The sequence below is a fragment of the Bacillus rossius genome, chromosome 1, assembly GCF_032445375.1.
Source record: "Bacillus rossius redtenbacheri isolate Brsri chromosome 1, Brsri_v3, whole genome shotgun sequence".
Taxonomy (NCBI): domain Eukaryota; kingdom Metazoa; phylum Arthropoda; class Insecta; order Phasmatodea; family Bacillidae; genus Bacillus; species Bacillus rossius.
Window position 1 is genome coordinate 158446173 of NC_086330.1, and position 16052 is coordinate 158462224.

Consider the following 16052-nt stretch of genomic DNA (forward strand, 5'->3'; position numbering starts at 1 on the left):
AAATTAATACAAGGATTTAAATAAAATTTAATTAGTTCATACAGAAACAATTTCTTACACAGCATATTCATAAAGTTTATTACTAAAATTACTTAAGTGTAATTTTAACTAATTAAATTTTTTGGGCTTATTTAGAGTTTGTAGGAGGAGAAGTAGAAGTCTATGAAGTGAAGTAAACCTAAACTTAAAACATTCATGCTTCACAAGGTTTTGAACCCAAGATACTAAGTTGGCTGAAATCCCACACATGGATGACTGTTTGTCATGTAGTGTTGAAGAATTATATTTTTAGAAATTTGCCAGCACTTGTAGAACCGAGCGAGATGGACACAAATTCAGGTGGACGTGGGTTCAATCCAGTGCCAACACTCTGGTCCGTGTTCTTTAATTCCCAAAATCCAGGCTAAATCTAAGATAGTGCATTACCATAGGTCAGGGCCAAAACCTTCTACAATTTTCTCGCATAGTCTTAAGGCCTTGCTACAGTGGGTCAGGCTACTACGTGCCACTCCCAGTTCTGGAGTTATGACCGACCCACGTCACACGTGACGTCACTCCAGCTGCTGTGATGCTAATAGTCAATAGACAGCAAAGAAAGACATGTTTCCTAGTGAGTGGGTTTAACTCCACAGGTTGTAACACATGTCAAAAAATATATATTTCAATTAAAAAATAAATACTGTAAATTACTGCAAAAGAATCTAAGTAGTTTCTCTCTTTCTCTATAAATCATGATTTAAGGTAAAAGAGATTTATTTGGCCCACTGAGTGAGATAAAGCAGTTTCTATGGTTGTTTTGCTATTCACTATATGTCACTTGAACATAGCAATGCTTACTCCACCGTAAATTGCTTTTATCTGTGGGGAATTTGGAATACTTCTGGAAAGTACCCTGTTCTAGCCCTTGATTTTCCATTTCATTAGTCTTTAAACATATGATTCACAAACATGCTGCTATTTGTGATGAACACAACTTATTAGGTTAATTTTAATCAAAATGATTCCTGGATGCATTATTAGCTAAGTTTGTTTTTGTGCATTATGAGCATTATGAGCATACTAATTACCTATCTCACACTGAATATTATTACAGACAGAACACCTAGTTTCAGGGAGAGATGACACAACATTTTCTAATTTAAATGTTATTCTTAAACTTATGTCTTTCGCGGAAAAATTTAACAATAAATATATTTTTCGAATAATTCATGTTGCAGAACCTAGACTGGGAAACGGACTGAATAAAGTGTTGTAAGAGCAGGAAGTGGTTGCACGAGACATGGTCTATGTGAGAAGTTGAACTATTGTGGTAGGAATGTAGTGGGAAAAAAGTACATATATAATATGGTCAAAATTTCTAAAAATAAATTTTTTGTGGTGTGTTTATTTACATTTTACTGTGCTCTATAACACACTGAAAATTGGCTTAGATCATTCCAAAATATTTTTTTTTGTTTAAGTATAAAAATATTTACTTTGCTCTAGTTCTTCAGCCAAAATGCAATAAACTCTTGAGCGAACTACAATACACCGGAAGTGCAGTGATGCGACCTGGCAGCCAAGGTCAACTGTTGCAGTCCACATGAATAAAATCTGAATGCAAGGCACTCGATTAGTGCTGGATTTCAGAATGTTCCGGACTAAAAACCTTTCACTGCAGCATGCAAACAATTTTGAGACCAGCACAGCTCCCGCAGCAACATAGTAGCAGCAGTTAGCACGGTCCCAAAGTGGCAGGGGTTGAAGTTTCCGGGCAGGGTTTTCAAACTATGAAAGAAACGCAGGAGCGCAAATCACAACAAACACAAGTGCCAGTAATTTATAAAGCATGAAAATTGTAAGTCATCACCAACTCTATAACATGGAATTATAAAACTGTTTAAAAAAACTAATTTTTCTCCTCAGGAGTTTTCGGAGGAACTTTGGCCGATTGCTAGCTGGCATCATATATGGTTAGAACTAGGGGCAGTATCTGATCGCCCTAGTGAAAATCTGGTGCTCAACAGACTACCACTGACTTTGGGTCCCAGTACTACCAGGCATCATTTTTTAAACTGCCATAAAATTTTTATTTATCGGAGCGTCAACACTTACTTACAGCACCGTCAATGTTCTCGTTAGTAACCGACTTGCTAAAACGTCAAGCAGTTGCCACATAATCCACAGCCCGTATTTCAAAGGCCGTAGGTCCCACTTGTATTCAGAGCCATTAAAGTCTCATTTATTAAATTGTGAACTCAGCTTAATAAAACTAAGCAGACAAGAGCAGAAATAAACATCCAGACTTTGACAGCTGTAACCATGGGCATAGATCCCATGGCGGACAGAGGAGAACGGGCCATCCTGGAATTAAGAATCTCCTCACTGTGGGTGCCCAATTGCACTTGCAAATTCGTGACTGTGAAACAGGGTTGATCAAATCAAACGTAAAATATGTTTTACGGAAAACTTACTGTATACTATTTTGAAGTATTCTGCATGCATATAAGCCAAAATATGGGTACTGTACAACATACAAGTGCCATATCCAGAGATGACTTGTGTCCCACGTGCAAAACTCTCAGACCGCACTCCCCCCCCCCCCCCTAGTACTATCATTTCATCATGGTTTTTCATTTACTTTACCATAGTATTGTCTTCACTCACACACTTTTATTGTTAATATTTCATTTTGATATATACCTGCATTAAACACCAGTATTTGATCAATTACACCTTTGCAAAGCTGTCCAGGTAACAATAGTCTTTCTCTTAGCACTTTACTCCTTGATGGACTATCCAAATTTAAATATCAATTTTCACAATAGGTAATGAAGAGAATTGAGTTGTAACGAATCATCAGGCAAGATATATCCTGTGTGTGAGGTGGTCCCGATTGCTGTGAAACTCCTTACTGGAGACTGGAAGAAGAGTAATTTGAGATTTCTCAAGAAAAAATTAAATATATTTAATACAAATGTATCCCATGTATACGCAAATCCCATCTAGCTGCACCAATTACTTCACCCGTCTGCAAGATAACTGCCCACACAGCAGAGTTAGTTCAGCTCTTTGATGTCAGCAAACTGAGTGACCGATGTGGTTTTCATTAATTTAATAAAGCATGTCTTACTTCTTGTGGTTATTAAAATATAATACCATTTAAAATATTTCACAAACCTTGAAACAACATTCGAATTGCTTCCTTATTGCAAGGGCTGTTTATTCACAAATGAAGCACTTTACAGTGTTAATACAATACAATCTGTATATATTGTTAAGATTTTAATAATTGTTGAATGGGAAGAACTGGGTTAGTATAGGGATAGCCCAATTATTTGTTTATTTTGCACAGTTTTATTGGCTTCTAATATTTACAACACTAATACATAATCTTACTTAAAATGCCTACTAATCAATTACTCGCACTCAGTATCTCAAGTCCTTACACATCGCACACCTCTCTAGGCCGCACCCCTCGCGCAACTCTCGCCGTTGTGCGGCCAACACTCCACAGCAGAATGTTCTGTGCCGGCGCAGCAAACTTTTTTAAAAACAAGTTCATGTCTTCTTTTGAAGTTTTCTAGCCATCCATTACTGGCCCTGAAATTAGGGAGTCCCAATGATTTAGAGTATGTTTTCGCTTTTTCTTGTAACAGTGGTCCACTAACACTGATATTTTGGCTCCAACACTGCCCAAACCATTTAAGTAAGCACTCCTCTAAGCCCGGAAATTCTGCAATTCATCGTCTTTTGCAGGACAAACTTTGACTGTTTTGTATTTTTCTCATGATGTCTGATTCATTTTTAATAATTATTGTTGACAGAGTACTCATTGGCAGGCCAAATTGTTCAGCAACATCTTTCTTCTTTTGACAGCTCTTCACAGCTTCGAGCACTTCCAATTTTTCAGTGATACTCAAAGTTTTCAGTTTACGTTTCACAGCACTCATGTTTTAACAATTTTATTTGTAAACTGTTTTACAATTTGATGTGCAGCAGTCGTAACAGTCGACAACAAATGACTTGCTTCGCTAAAGTTCAAATGAAATCAAAAATAATAAAATTAAACACCTGACACCAAGCAAGCAAACACGTGAGTCATAAATTCGTGGTAATCATATTTATTGTATACTCCTAAATTGATTTCTAAGAAACAATGGTGTACTTACACTGTCGAAAAATTCTTAAAGTCGGTAACTTATTTTTCTTCGAACTATAGAGGTAATAAGTTTCAAATAATTGAGTTGTAAAGGTTGTAAAAAAAAAAAACATTGCTATGTTCGAGATACAGAGGTCCAATTTAATTTTTCGAGTTATGGAGGGAAAATCTGTACCAAAATGGCTTGGAGGGACTTACTGATTATTTTGACTAATAGAGGGTTGAGATTTCGAGCAACGGAGGTTTTGGGGCTTGAATGGAAGGGAACACAACATTTTTTCGAGTTTGGGAGGTTTTCGACTTATCGAGGTTTGACTCAAAGAGGTTCTACTGTATTATAAAAGTTAAAATGATAACATGCCAGCAGAACAAAATTAAAAACCTTAATAATAAAAAACTGACAAGCCATAACTATAGCAAGATATAAATTTAATTTGAATTTCCGTTTAGACAAAAAAACTCTTCAATGGCTATCATCCACAAGGTCACGACGTTATAAACGACTATGATTTTCTTGCCTTGGTTGCATGTTGCATAGTTGCGTTTCTTGTATAGTTGGTAAACCCGGCCTGCGTGCCGTCGGTGCAGGTGTCGTGGCGGAAGAATGACGTGCCTGTGACGGCGCACACGGCCCCAGGCACACTGCTGTCATCGGATGGTCAGGTGCTCACAGTGCCGAGAGCACGTCCTCACAACTCTGGTCGCTACCGCTGTGTCGCTGCCAACAAGGTGGGACATGCTAGCCGGGACTTCCTCGTCTCCGTCATTGGTGAGTTGTCTACACTCCGTACGGGGAAGCCCCTTCTTCACTGTTTTGGGTAGATTTCAAAGACATACTACCTATTGTAGCCGTTACCCTGGTGTGACTTTCGGAAAATTTTTATATAGTTATACGTTTTATGGTCCGTAGATCCCAAAACCAATGTCAACTCAAAAGTGTATGTAAATCTCTGTCAAGTTTGTTAATGGGCAATATACAACCAAAGGGGTAGAAATGGGAAAGGTTTTTTTGAAAAACAGAAAAATACTGTACCATACTATGGAAAATATCACACCCATTTGAATGTATTATAACTTGTACAAGGAATACCAAAATATTTTGTCTGAAAATTTTTTTGATATGACCAACCATAACTGCAAGGGTTTGAAAAAACTTGGTTTAGAGGCCAAAAAAAACAAATGTTTATAATCCATTTATAGACACAACATGAAATTTGTACATTTATGTATTAATCTTATAATTTTTATCTAAAAGTTTTATCTGAAACAATTTTTGATCAGACAAACCACTGCTGCGAAGGGTTAAAAAAATGAAGGAATAAAAAAAATACTTAAAATCCGTACCTCGTACACTATCAAATCCACTCCTTTTTATTGTAAAAACTAAAAAATGTTATCTACAACTTATATCCAAAATAATTTTTTATATGACCAACTATTACTGCAAGGGGTTAAAAATAACAGGGGTTGAAAGACAAAAATATTCATAATAATATACACAATAATAATGCATAATAATAATATCCCTTAATATACACAATAATAATGCATAATAATAATAATATCCCTTAATATACCCACTATTGAATCTGTTTGAATTGTTTGTTAATCGTATAAATATTATCTAAAACTTTAGTCTGAAACATTTTTTTATAAGACCAACCAACCATAAATACAAGGGATTGAAATAAATTTTGGAAGACAAAAAAATACATAACTCTCTTAGTAAGGACACAAACAAATCTGTCTAAATTTTTTGTAAATCTTATAATTTTTACTTAAAATTTTGTCTGAAACATTTTTTGATAATATCAGCCTTTTCTGCAGGGGGTTAAAATTATTAAGGGTAGAATATTAAGAAATTCATAAATTCCGTACCATGTACACATGGCCCCCACATTTGATTACGGGCCCTGGACCCAGGATAGGAGACGCCCTCCCCCCAATTTCACAGTCAAGTTCTACATTATAATTGCATGGTTATTTCTTACTTACACTCTTTTTAGAATGTTATTTAACCTGAAAATACAGGGTATAATTATGGTTACTATTTTATAAGTCCAAACTAAGCTTTATATATAAAATATTCTATATGTTTTTTCTAGTTTTAAAAAATTAATGGTAAACATTAAAAAATAAACAGGGCTGGGCCCGGGCCCTGGACCCAGGGGTCCACCCAGCCCCACCCTTGTGGGGGCCATGCATATACACTATCAAATTCATTATAATTTACTGTAAAACCTTGAATTATTAGGTACACCTATCCCTCACTTAGCACGACCAATTTGTTCCTAAAAATGATTGTGTTATTTGAAATTGCGTATTCTGAAGCATAAGTTTTCATAAATAGTAAGGCTAATTTATTTAATGTGTTCCAAAATTGTGTAGGAATACATACTTTACTTAATATAAATGCGTTGAATAACACTCAACTATAAATATGTCACACCATTTATTAGGGATGGGACGAATCCACATTTTGGTCGAATCCGAATCCTTGTTCGAATCCTCAGTGTTTGTCATCGAATCTCGAATCCCAGTCCCACACTAAACTTCACATGTTATTAAAAAAAATCACACATTTATTTTAAAAAATTACATAGGCCTATGTATTAAAAAAAATCACATGTGTATTTATAAAATTATAAAATACAGTAGAACCCGTTTATAGTGAACCCGCCTATAATGAATTCCCGTTTATTGTGAATTTCCGTCTCAGTCCCGGCAAAATGATGTGAGGTTATGTATTAATTTATTGGATATAGCGCACAACTTTTGTCAATGTTGATACGTTTTCCCGTGTACCACGAACAAATTTTGCCGACATAATGCACATTTATCTCAAATATTTTCATACAATTACAAGTTTTTTCACAAAACGTCTATTCTGGATCACATTGAAGTTTTTCTCGGCAATACGCTACTCGATTGTCCACTGTTCAAATTATAAACAAGTCGTATTCGAGTGGCCTCGGTAGGCTACGTGTAGCCATAAATGGTGATCAGTTTGGTGAAAATAAAAAATATTTTTCCCTGCATAATTAAAGAATGGACGAACGCGTGTACATTTAATATGTTATCAAAATTAAACATAAATTACCACCACACAAATACGTATGTACATTATAGCAGCAAATTCAATATTTTTACGTCTCATTTTTATCGTTCACGTTTCGGACATTTTGATCGAGTAAGGTTCGTAAGACTACCACTAGATAGAACTCTGTGGACTAAATTTTTCCATAGAAAGTGAGAATATTTCGTTCCAAATTTAGCAACTGTGATACTAAATGATACGTAGTGATCTTTGATGTGCCAGACTCGTTATTTTTCGTTTATTTACTTTTGACGGTAAAAAGAATTTCGTGTTATTAAGCTGCAAATGTGCTTCAATAAGAAATACGTACATAAAAATGGGTGAAAAACGCGGTAAAAAACGTAAGGCATTATCTGTGCGAGATAACTGGACATTATTGAAAAGATAGACTCCAACCCCACTGTCCCGCACGTGTTAATAGCAAAGGAACTGGGAATTGCAACATCCACATTAAGTACAATACTAAACAAGCTGAACAATCTTCTTTATCAAGCTGCGAAAACGTCACAGAGTATTAAATGCCTGAAAAAAGGATAATACGCCGATGTCCAAGAACCATTAGGTAATAGAAAGTTTGTACATGTATAGTTCATTAAAAATAATATCTGCACTTTCTCATAAAACTGTTGCTTTGAGTATTTCCATTCGTTCTTTTCTTGGTTTAGGCCTATGTGTAGTTAAGATTTTGCTTTGGAGTATGTATTGCCAATATAAAAGTTTTCCCAGATATAACGTTTCCCCTCTATAGTGAACATATAAACTACTCCCTTCAGATTCGTTATAACAGGGTTCTAAGTGCATAGTGTATACACCTGATATAAAATAGAGACAAATAACCTCAAAAACTACACACGTAAGTTTGCATCTGTCTAATTCTCTGTTAAATTAATCCTTCCTATGTTTTCAATAAAATACGTTTGTATAACAGACACCATTTTATAAAAGTTACGTTTTTTTTGCAATGTTATATTATTGAATGTTGGAAATGATTGAGTAGTTATGCTAATTAACAAAATGCAGCATAGTTTATCTTATGTTTGTGCTATTTCCAATACCTTCATAATATAGTTTAGGTATACAATTTTCTAGAGCTGGACGAACCTCAGTTCTCTGGTTTCGAACCGAACCGAACTGAATCAAACCATAGGAAAAAAATTTCGAGCCAAACTGAACCTCATACAGAAATTAATTGTTTTCAATTAAAATGAACCGGCCACCAGCATTTTGGTCTTTCACTGAATGGTGAGAACGAAAGGTTCTCCAGCCATATGTAAATTTAAAACATTATATAGGTTAGCTTTATTAAAACATTGCAAAACATTTTATAAGTAAAGTTTATGCAATAAATAATGAAGGAAATAAAAGTTTATAGAAAATCATTTTGCATTTAATTTCTTTATATATATAGACACACACACACACACACACACTCTCTCTCTCTCTCTCTCTCTCTCTTTTAATTCATGAATAAGTTCCATCTAAATTTCAAAAAGACTATCTTCCTTTTTCAGTGTACACTAACCTTCATTTAAAAAAAATATATTATTATAAAGATGACGAACATTCAGCATAAGGCCACATAACATATTTTTGTGGTAGACATAACCTAAAATTTTTAATAAGTAAAACTTTTTAATAGGACATTAAAAAAAAAGTTGAATGTGAATTAAGTTACCTATCTACATTACAAAACTCGCTGACTGCAGTTGCTGTTTTCTTGGAAGAATGCTGCTCGTCAGAAGAAACTTTAAACATTTTTTGGGGTGGTTCTGGGTCATATGGGTCGACATTATATTTTCTCCATTTGGAAAACTTAAACGACGTAAACCTGCTCATCGCAAATGACCTCAAGAACCATAGAGTAAATAAAGTACTAGTACAGAGTGGACACTCAATGCTATTGCAGTTCTACGTTTTTTTTATTCAGAAATGCGCTAGTTGCTATACAAAAACGCAAACTTGACAAACATTAAAACGAAGTTGCAATGGCTTAAAACCGAGATAAAGTATCTTCTGGAGTAAGACTTACGTTTCAAATTATAAGTAAATTTTAATTTAAATACAACATTGATCCTAGAAAGTACAATTTGCAGTTAATATGCTTAAAACACTAATTTGAATAGTAGGGAAATTTGCAGCTTCAACTGAATGTTGGCAAGCTTGTGACTTGTTTCGTGCATGCATTAATAGTTATAAAAATATTGATTTTATTTATTTTTCCCCTTATAAGCAAATCATTTAACTAAATATCGGTAAACGTAACATATAATGATTTAGGAGAGCAATATTTTAAAACAATAAGTACATTTCTTACCTTCGGGACAGTGTTTTGACTTAACCTCATTTCGGTTAAAAATGTTTTCTTTACGTAGCATAACATTTGTTAAAATGCATAACATGTAACATATTTTCGGATTATAATAAATTGCTGCCTTTTTTTATGTGAAATAATTTCTGTTCTAGTAGAATCACGTTGATTGAAGTTAAGGTTAGGATTTTCGTAGGTACTTACCGAATTGCATTACAAATCGCAAACAAAATGCATAAAAAAACGTGCAGAAGTATATAATCAGTAACACAGGCAATGTGTATTTCTGGCAAATTTAACTGCCTATGATGTACAATTTTTCCACAAAAACTGAAATGAAGCTGTTACCAATGGCATCTAATTCTTTATGGATTAGGTGAAAGTACAAATCTTTATCGTATCTTCACTTCTTGAAGACACGTGTGTAGCAATAAATTAAGAAAAAAAAATCCTTGTTTTCAACATAAAAATTTAAGACACTTCATTTTTTCGCAACCCTCACTTCGGTAATTGTTCCGTACCACGTATCCAAGTTTATTCCTTGTTCCTGTTGGCATGATCATGTATGATTTATCCGGTGGCACATGATGCTTGCTGTTTTAATTAATGTTAAAACAGCCAGCATCATTACCACAGGATCAATGTATTCAGGATCATGCCATTTATTAGTATCAAGGGATAGACTTGGATACGCAATACGAAATTTTTACCCACACCTCCCTCTCGACCTAAAAATAAAATTCATACAAAACATTTAGACTAATTAAAGTACATAAGCAGCAAGTTTGAGCAGAATTTGAGATTCATTGACATTTAGAACAGTACCTAAGTATTTATGTATTGTGTGCTTGTCCTCAATGTGCGACTACACACTACCTAAAAAGAGGAAATTCTGTAGGGCATGAAAACAAAATGCTCATCACTATTTTAATTACACAAAACTTTTATTTTGTTTCGTTTTAATAATTTACACATACCTAGTTTCGTCAAGCGGAAACTTAAAGTAAAGTTAATAATTATTATCTCTTCTCTTGTTGTAGCAGTAGTTAACACAACACGTAGCTCAATCAGGCATGTTTCATAACAGTGATTTATAAAGCAGTTCATGAAATCATTGATATTATTTAACGAGATTACTATTTCAACATTATTGAAACAAAATTTCCTTAGAAATTTTTTATTAACCTAATATCACTTAATTCAACGCCGACGCCATTAATTATGGTGTTGATGGATAAACAAGTGGTTCAACGTGCCAACGAAAACTCGTTTATTTTCTTTTACGTTAATATATTATTTTCATTTCAACAATATCAATTTATGCCATAAATTTGATAAAATGTTAAAACAAATGTAATAATTATTTAATCAACGTGGTATTTTGATTATAATTTTTGTGCTCAGATGTTGGATAAAGCTGTATAGCAACTAGAAAAATGCGTTTGCTATACCCTATGAAGTGTCCCCCCCCTGTCAAGAACAATAATATTGTAAACGTAACGTAAGAAGTGTGGTTATAGAAATTTGCGTCGGAAAAAAGAAAACACGAGAAATAATGATGGCTGCCGCGACTACGCTAGTCAACTTAGTACCGTACTGTAAAATTTACTGGCCAGTACTTTTAATACACAAGATTAAATTATTATTTTCAGTACCTGACTGTTATAACCAAAAAGGCCAAAGAAAATAAATAGATCCCAGTAATTTACGTAATCATTTCCTACCGCATTTGTCTTGTGTTAACTTGATCACGTTAGTTTTGCCGAAATACGAGAGTTCTCGTACATGCGCTTTAGTTTAACGTATGGGGTACGCAATCTTTGGTGATTTCACAATACTTCTCGTACACGCACTATAGTTAAAGCTATAATAGACAATACCTTTGGCATTTGTACGATAGTTTATATTACGTAGTACGAGAAATGCATACAAAAATCTCTAAAGTAAACAAAAAACAAAGCGCGCCTATATGAAAAAAATGCTATGCGAGTTATGCGACGATTAATAATTTTTTTTTACTTTGTCTGCGCTTGAAACTGTTGAGGCGACGATTATGCGATAAAAGTCGGAATATTACAAGTATATAATTTTGTTGTGCTGTTTTGTGAATGGTCTCAAATGGGGGTTAGAAAATTAGAAAAACGTAATTTTTTTTAAACGAACGTACGGTTTTTCGAATATATTTTAACAGGTTTCGAACCAAACCGAACGTAAGGGTTCAGTTCGGTTCTAAATTTTCGAACTTTGCCCAGCACTATAATTTCAATTACTACCTAAAACTCTTAAAAACCCACCTCGAATCCTACCTCGAATCCCTCCTCGGATCCTACGAATCCTCGAATCCATAGGATTCGGTATATTCGACGAATCCAAGATTCGAAAATCCCATCCCTACCATTTATCTTTATATGCCTCCCATCGCACTTTGTATGACTAATACGACAACCGCGAAACGGGAGACACGTGGTTATGTACTCTATCGTCAGTCGGCTGGCAAACTTGCCCGCCCGGGCGTGACCTTCAACTCACATCGCGTACCTTTCCAAACCATCCTTTACTGACAGTGAAACCGATATTACTGTCCGAATAATTACATTTTAATTTTTCAAAAATTAAAGTGCTTATTCGCGAATCACCACCTGGTTCACACCAATCATGTCAGGCGAATGATTATTTTTTTCATTACAACATTCATTTAACAACCTTTTCCACGTGAATCAACAGTTCATTTCTGTTCCGGTATCTAATGTCAAATTTATTCCCGCTAGTACAACCAACAGCATCAGTCTTATGTATATAAACTTTTGGTAAGAGTCCTTATTTCGTACGATTGTGCGCACAGTTTACTTGCTTAAAACTAAAGTCCGACCAACATAAGCGTGGCCTTCATGACAATCTGTGCGCCGTAAAATTTCTAGTTTTGTCTCAAATACTTGAACACGATTCATTATGAGTGATCAAGCACGTACAGTTACAGGCAGCTGAATGAGCAGACGTTGCTTTTGTATGAGTGAATTCCCTGCAACTGGCTAGACTGAGTTCACGGCCCGGTTTGTGGTCAGATGACAACGGTACGGCATGGCGGCATATGCGCAAACGTAAAAACATTTGGTCCTTTACACTCCATAGCCACAATTTAACTTGCCATAGCTGATGTTTGTACAACAGCCGATAGCGTAGACAGACCTGTGTGCGCATCTCTTCCCCCCTTGTTAGGCTACATGTATCCCACGGCACATCTGTTGTTTACAGAAGTTGAAACAGACTTTGTGGTGTCGTGCTTGACTTTTTTTTTTTGCCTGCCGAGATTTTGTGCTAACTGAAATTTACAGAAGTGCTATTTTTGAGACTGGGGCAGTAAAATTCACATAGTGCTAAATTAATCTGAATCTGAAGACGTGTTAAGTGAGGGATAGGTGTACAACTTTTGTTTAAAATAATTTTTTATAATACAAACCATGATTGGAAGGGGTTGAAAAAACCTGGGGTTGGAATAAGAAAATAAATAAAACTTCCTTACCTGATACACCATTGAATCCATTCTTAATTTTATTTAAATGTCTAAATATTGACTAAAACATTTGTTAAAATTAATTTTTGTTTACCCAACCGTTACTGCAAGAGGTGGAAATAATAAGGTTTGAAAGTAAAAATATAATATTACTATTTTTAAAAGATTTAATATCATATCAGTTATAATTTATTGAATGAATCCTAAATACAGAGCGCTATGATGTTATACATAAAAAAATCCCTTTCAGCACAGTCTACAGGAGTAGATAGATTTCAAAGTGCCTATTTAATCTGGAAATATTTTGGAAAGTTTTATAATATTTGGAAAATTTTAAGAACTTTATGTACGTAACTTTGGCATAAACATTTGCTGAAACAGTTTTTGATAAAACAAATTATTTCCATAAAAACATAAAATAAAATTAAAAAATTAAAAATTTTCTTAGTATCAATTTTTTTTTAAATTTATTTTAAACATCCTAATATTATCTTAAACCTTGGTGCAAAGCAAATTTTTATATGACCACGTTACTAGTACAAGGGATAAAAAACAGTGTTTGAAGGTCATAAAAAATAAATAATTACCTAATGGCATTTAAACAAAATACTTTCTAAGCTCTTTAATACTGGATACGTTGAGTTAAAAATATTTGTAATATTTTCGTTACATGGAAATTGAGCAAATATTTAGGCTAATTAATCATTTTATAATCGATTTTATAAGATCTTAAATTGTTCCAGAAGTTTATAAAACTTTCCAAAATATTTCCAGATTAGATAGGTAGGGGAGAGTAGGGTATAACGGGGTACTTAGTATAAATCGCTTTAATTTATTGTTTTAATATTGCTGTATCTGTCTGAAAACATCAGCATGCGTAGATTAGAATGTGAGTTTGATTCTGCAACTAGTACCGTGTCTTCTGAAATATTATTCTTGCAGAGATATTTCTTTATTTGAATGTATGCACACTACCCTGTTTTACCCAACTGGTTGGGTAAAACGGGGTACAGAAAGCAGATTTTTAAATGATTAAACATGTGCATTATAAAAAATTCTGAACAACATGTAGTATGACAAATAAATACAAATGTCAGTAAAAATATGAGAATTAAAAAAAAAATCAATTATAAGCCTTCACCTTACATTTTCCTCTGTATTTGCAGTGAAACTTCACAAAAAACATTGGTTTGCGGAAAATCACAAACATTGTTTGAACAACAATAACACAACACTGTTAATTTTGAGGAAGTGGTTAGTCTAATAGCATAATCTAATTATGTATAATACAAACTTGCATATGCGGTTAACCCAAATATCTGACAAAACATATGATTGTTTAATTAGCCTAATATGGCATAGTAGGCCCATCAGAACACAAAATAAGGCCAGAGTCTATATTCCAAACTGGCAGAAATCACATTCAAATGGCCTACAGTCATCTGTGTCTACACCAGCACATCCTTCATGGCTCCAAGAATGACACTTTAAGCATTGCACCCAACTTTCGGCTGATTTTGAAGTGGAGAACTGTTCAGTGCAATACATGCAAGGAACGTCATCATCATCAGACACACGCAAAGTTTCTGTTGGTATGGATTTGTTGCTGTCTTCTTTATTCTTATGTGTTTTAGAACTGTTTTGAGATTTAGACACACCAGCATTTTTCCTTTTTAAAGATTTTGGTGAAGCTGACTGAATAATAATTAGTTCGTTCTTATATGGCGAGTCGATCAGCACAGCTGCCTTGCCACGTCGTCATCCTCTTCCTTATGCAGGATTTATTTTGGCATGGGGAATCGGCATCACTGTAGTCGGTGGAATTGTGAAGCTACTGTTTGATGAAGCATTTCGATTGTTTTTATCAGATAGGCCTAAAAGAGATTCAGTTGGTGAAGATACCAAACCAGATGTCCCAGGAATATTACCAACACTGACATTTCCATGGGACTCTGAAGGCATTGTGTAAGCTCGGTCATTTGTTGCAGCAGTCACTGGAATATCACCTACACTGTCATTTCCACTCGGTTCTGAAGGCCTGGAGTTAGCTCGGTCAGTTGTTTCCGCTGGCTGAAACATCCAATCTGGGAAGATACTTGCATCAAGGGGAAATATTCCAGTTCTTCTGAAACCATTTACCGCAGTTTCCATAGAAGCGGCCTTCATAAATGCAGCGCCATAGAGTTTCCCGATCTGGTTAATTGTAATGGGACGTCCAGGATGTAAACGAACCCATTTTCTTGCTTCATCACTATAATACTGCATCAGTGGGGACATGAAGGAAACATCTAAGGGCTGCAACCTATGGGTGCAGTGTGGGGGGAAACACAACAGGACGACATGGTTTTTTCGAGCATGGTTTTTATTTATAAAAATATAAAACAAAAAGATAAAGTCAAATTACAATTTAATTACATGGGCCTACAACATTTTTACGTTTCCAATTTTTTTTCTCACCGATACAAGACTTTTGGTTGACTGTAGAAATGTACTGTAGGTAACTCTGTATAACATTTAGTATGCATAACAAAACTGTTTTTAATTTTAAAAGTCATTTGCACAATTGTTCGAAAAGATGGTTAAAACAGGAAACTGGTTGGGCAGAACGAGGTACTACCCCGTTTTACCCATTACCTGTGTACCCTGTTTTACCCTACATGCAGGTTCTCAAGCAAAAACGACAACAGAAAATCTTAACACCCCTCAATTACATCGGTTACAATGGCACAACATAGCAAATATAATACTTTACTTGAATACAACTTACCATAAAATATATCTGCAACCACTGATTAAATATTGTATAGCCAATACACGCTAAACATTTTAGTGAAACATCATAAATTTGTAATTTCCATTATTACGCACGAAAGAATACTGTGCGACACTTCATACTACCTCACTCTAGTGACGACGTGTAGAGGAGTAACTTACCAAACGTACACACAGATAGCAGCACGTGTACAGAAAATAACAGTGGTACCCCGTTCTACCC

At 34.7% G+C, this 16052-nt stretch overlaps 1 protein-coding gene across 1 annotated transcript in view; it reads left to right on the top strand.

The window, feature by feature from the left end:
* Positions 1-16052, top strand: part of LOC134546339 (hemicentin-1-like) — a 345137-nt gene that overhangs the window by 169994 nt on the left and 159091 nt on the right. The window contains exon 28 of the mRNA XM_063389116.1: positions 4730-4910. Within this exon, the coding sequence (XP_063245186.1) occupies positions 4730-4910 (181 nt within the window). The remainder of the gene's footprint in view (positions 1-4729; positions 4911-16052) is intronic.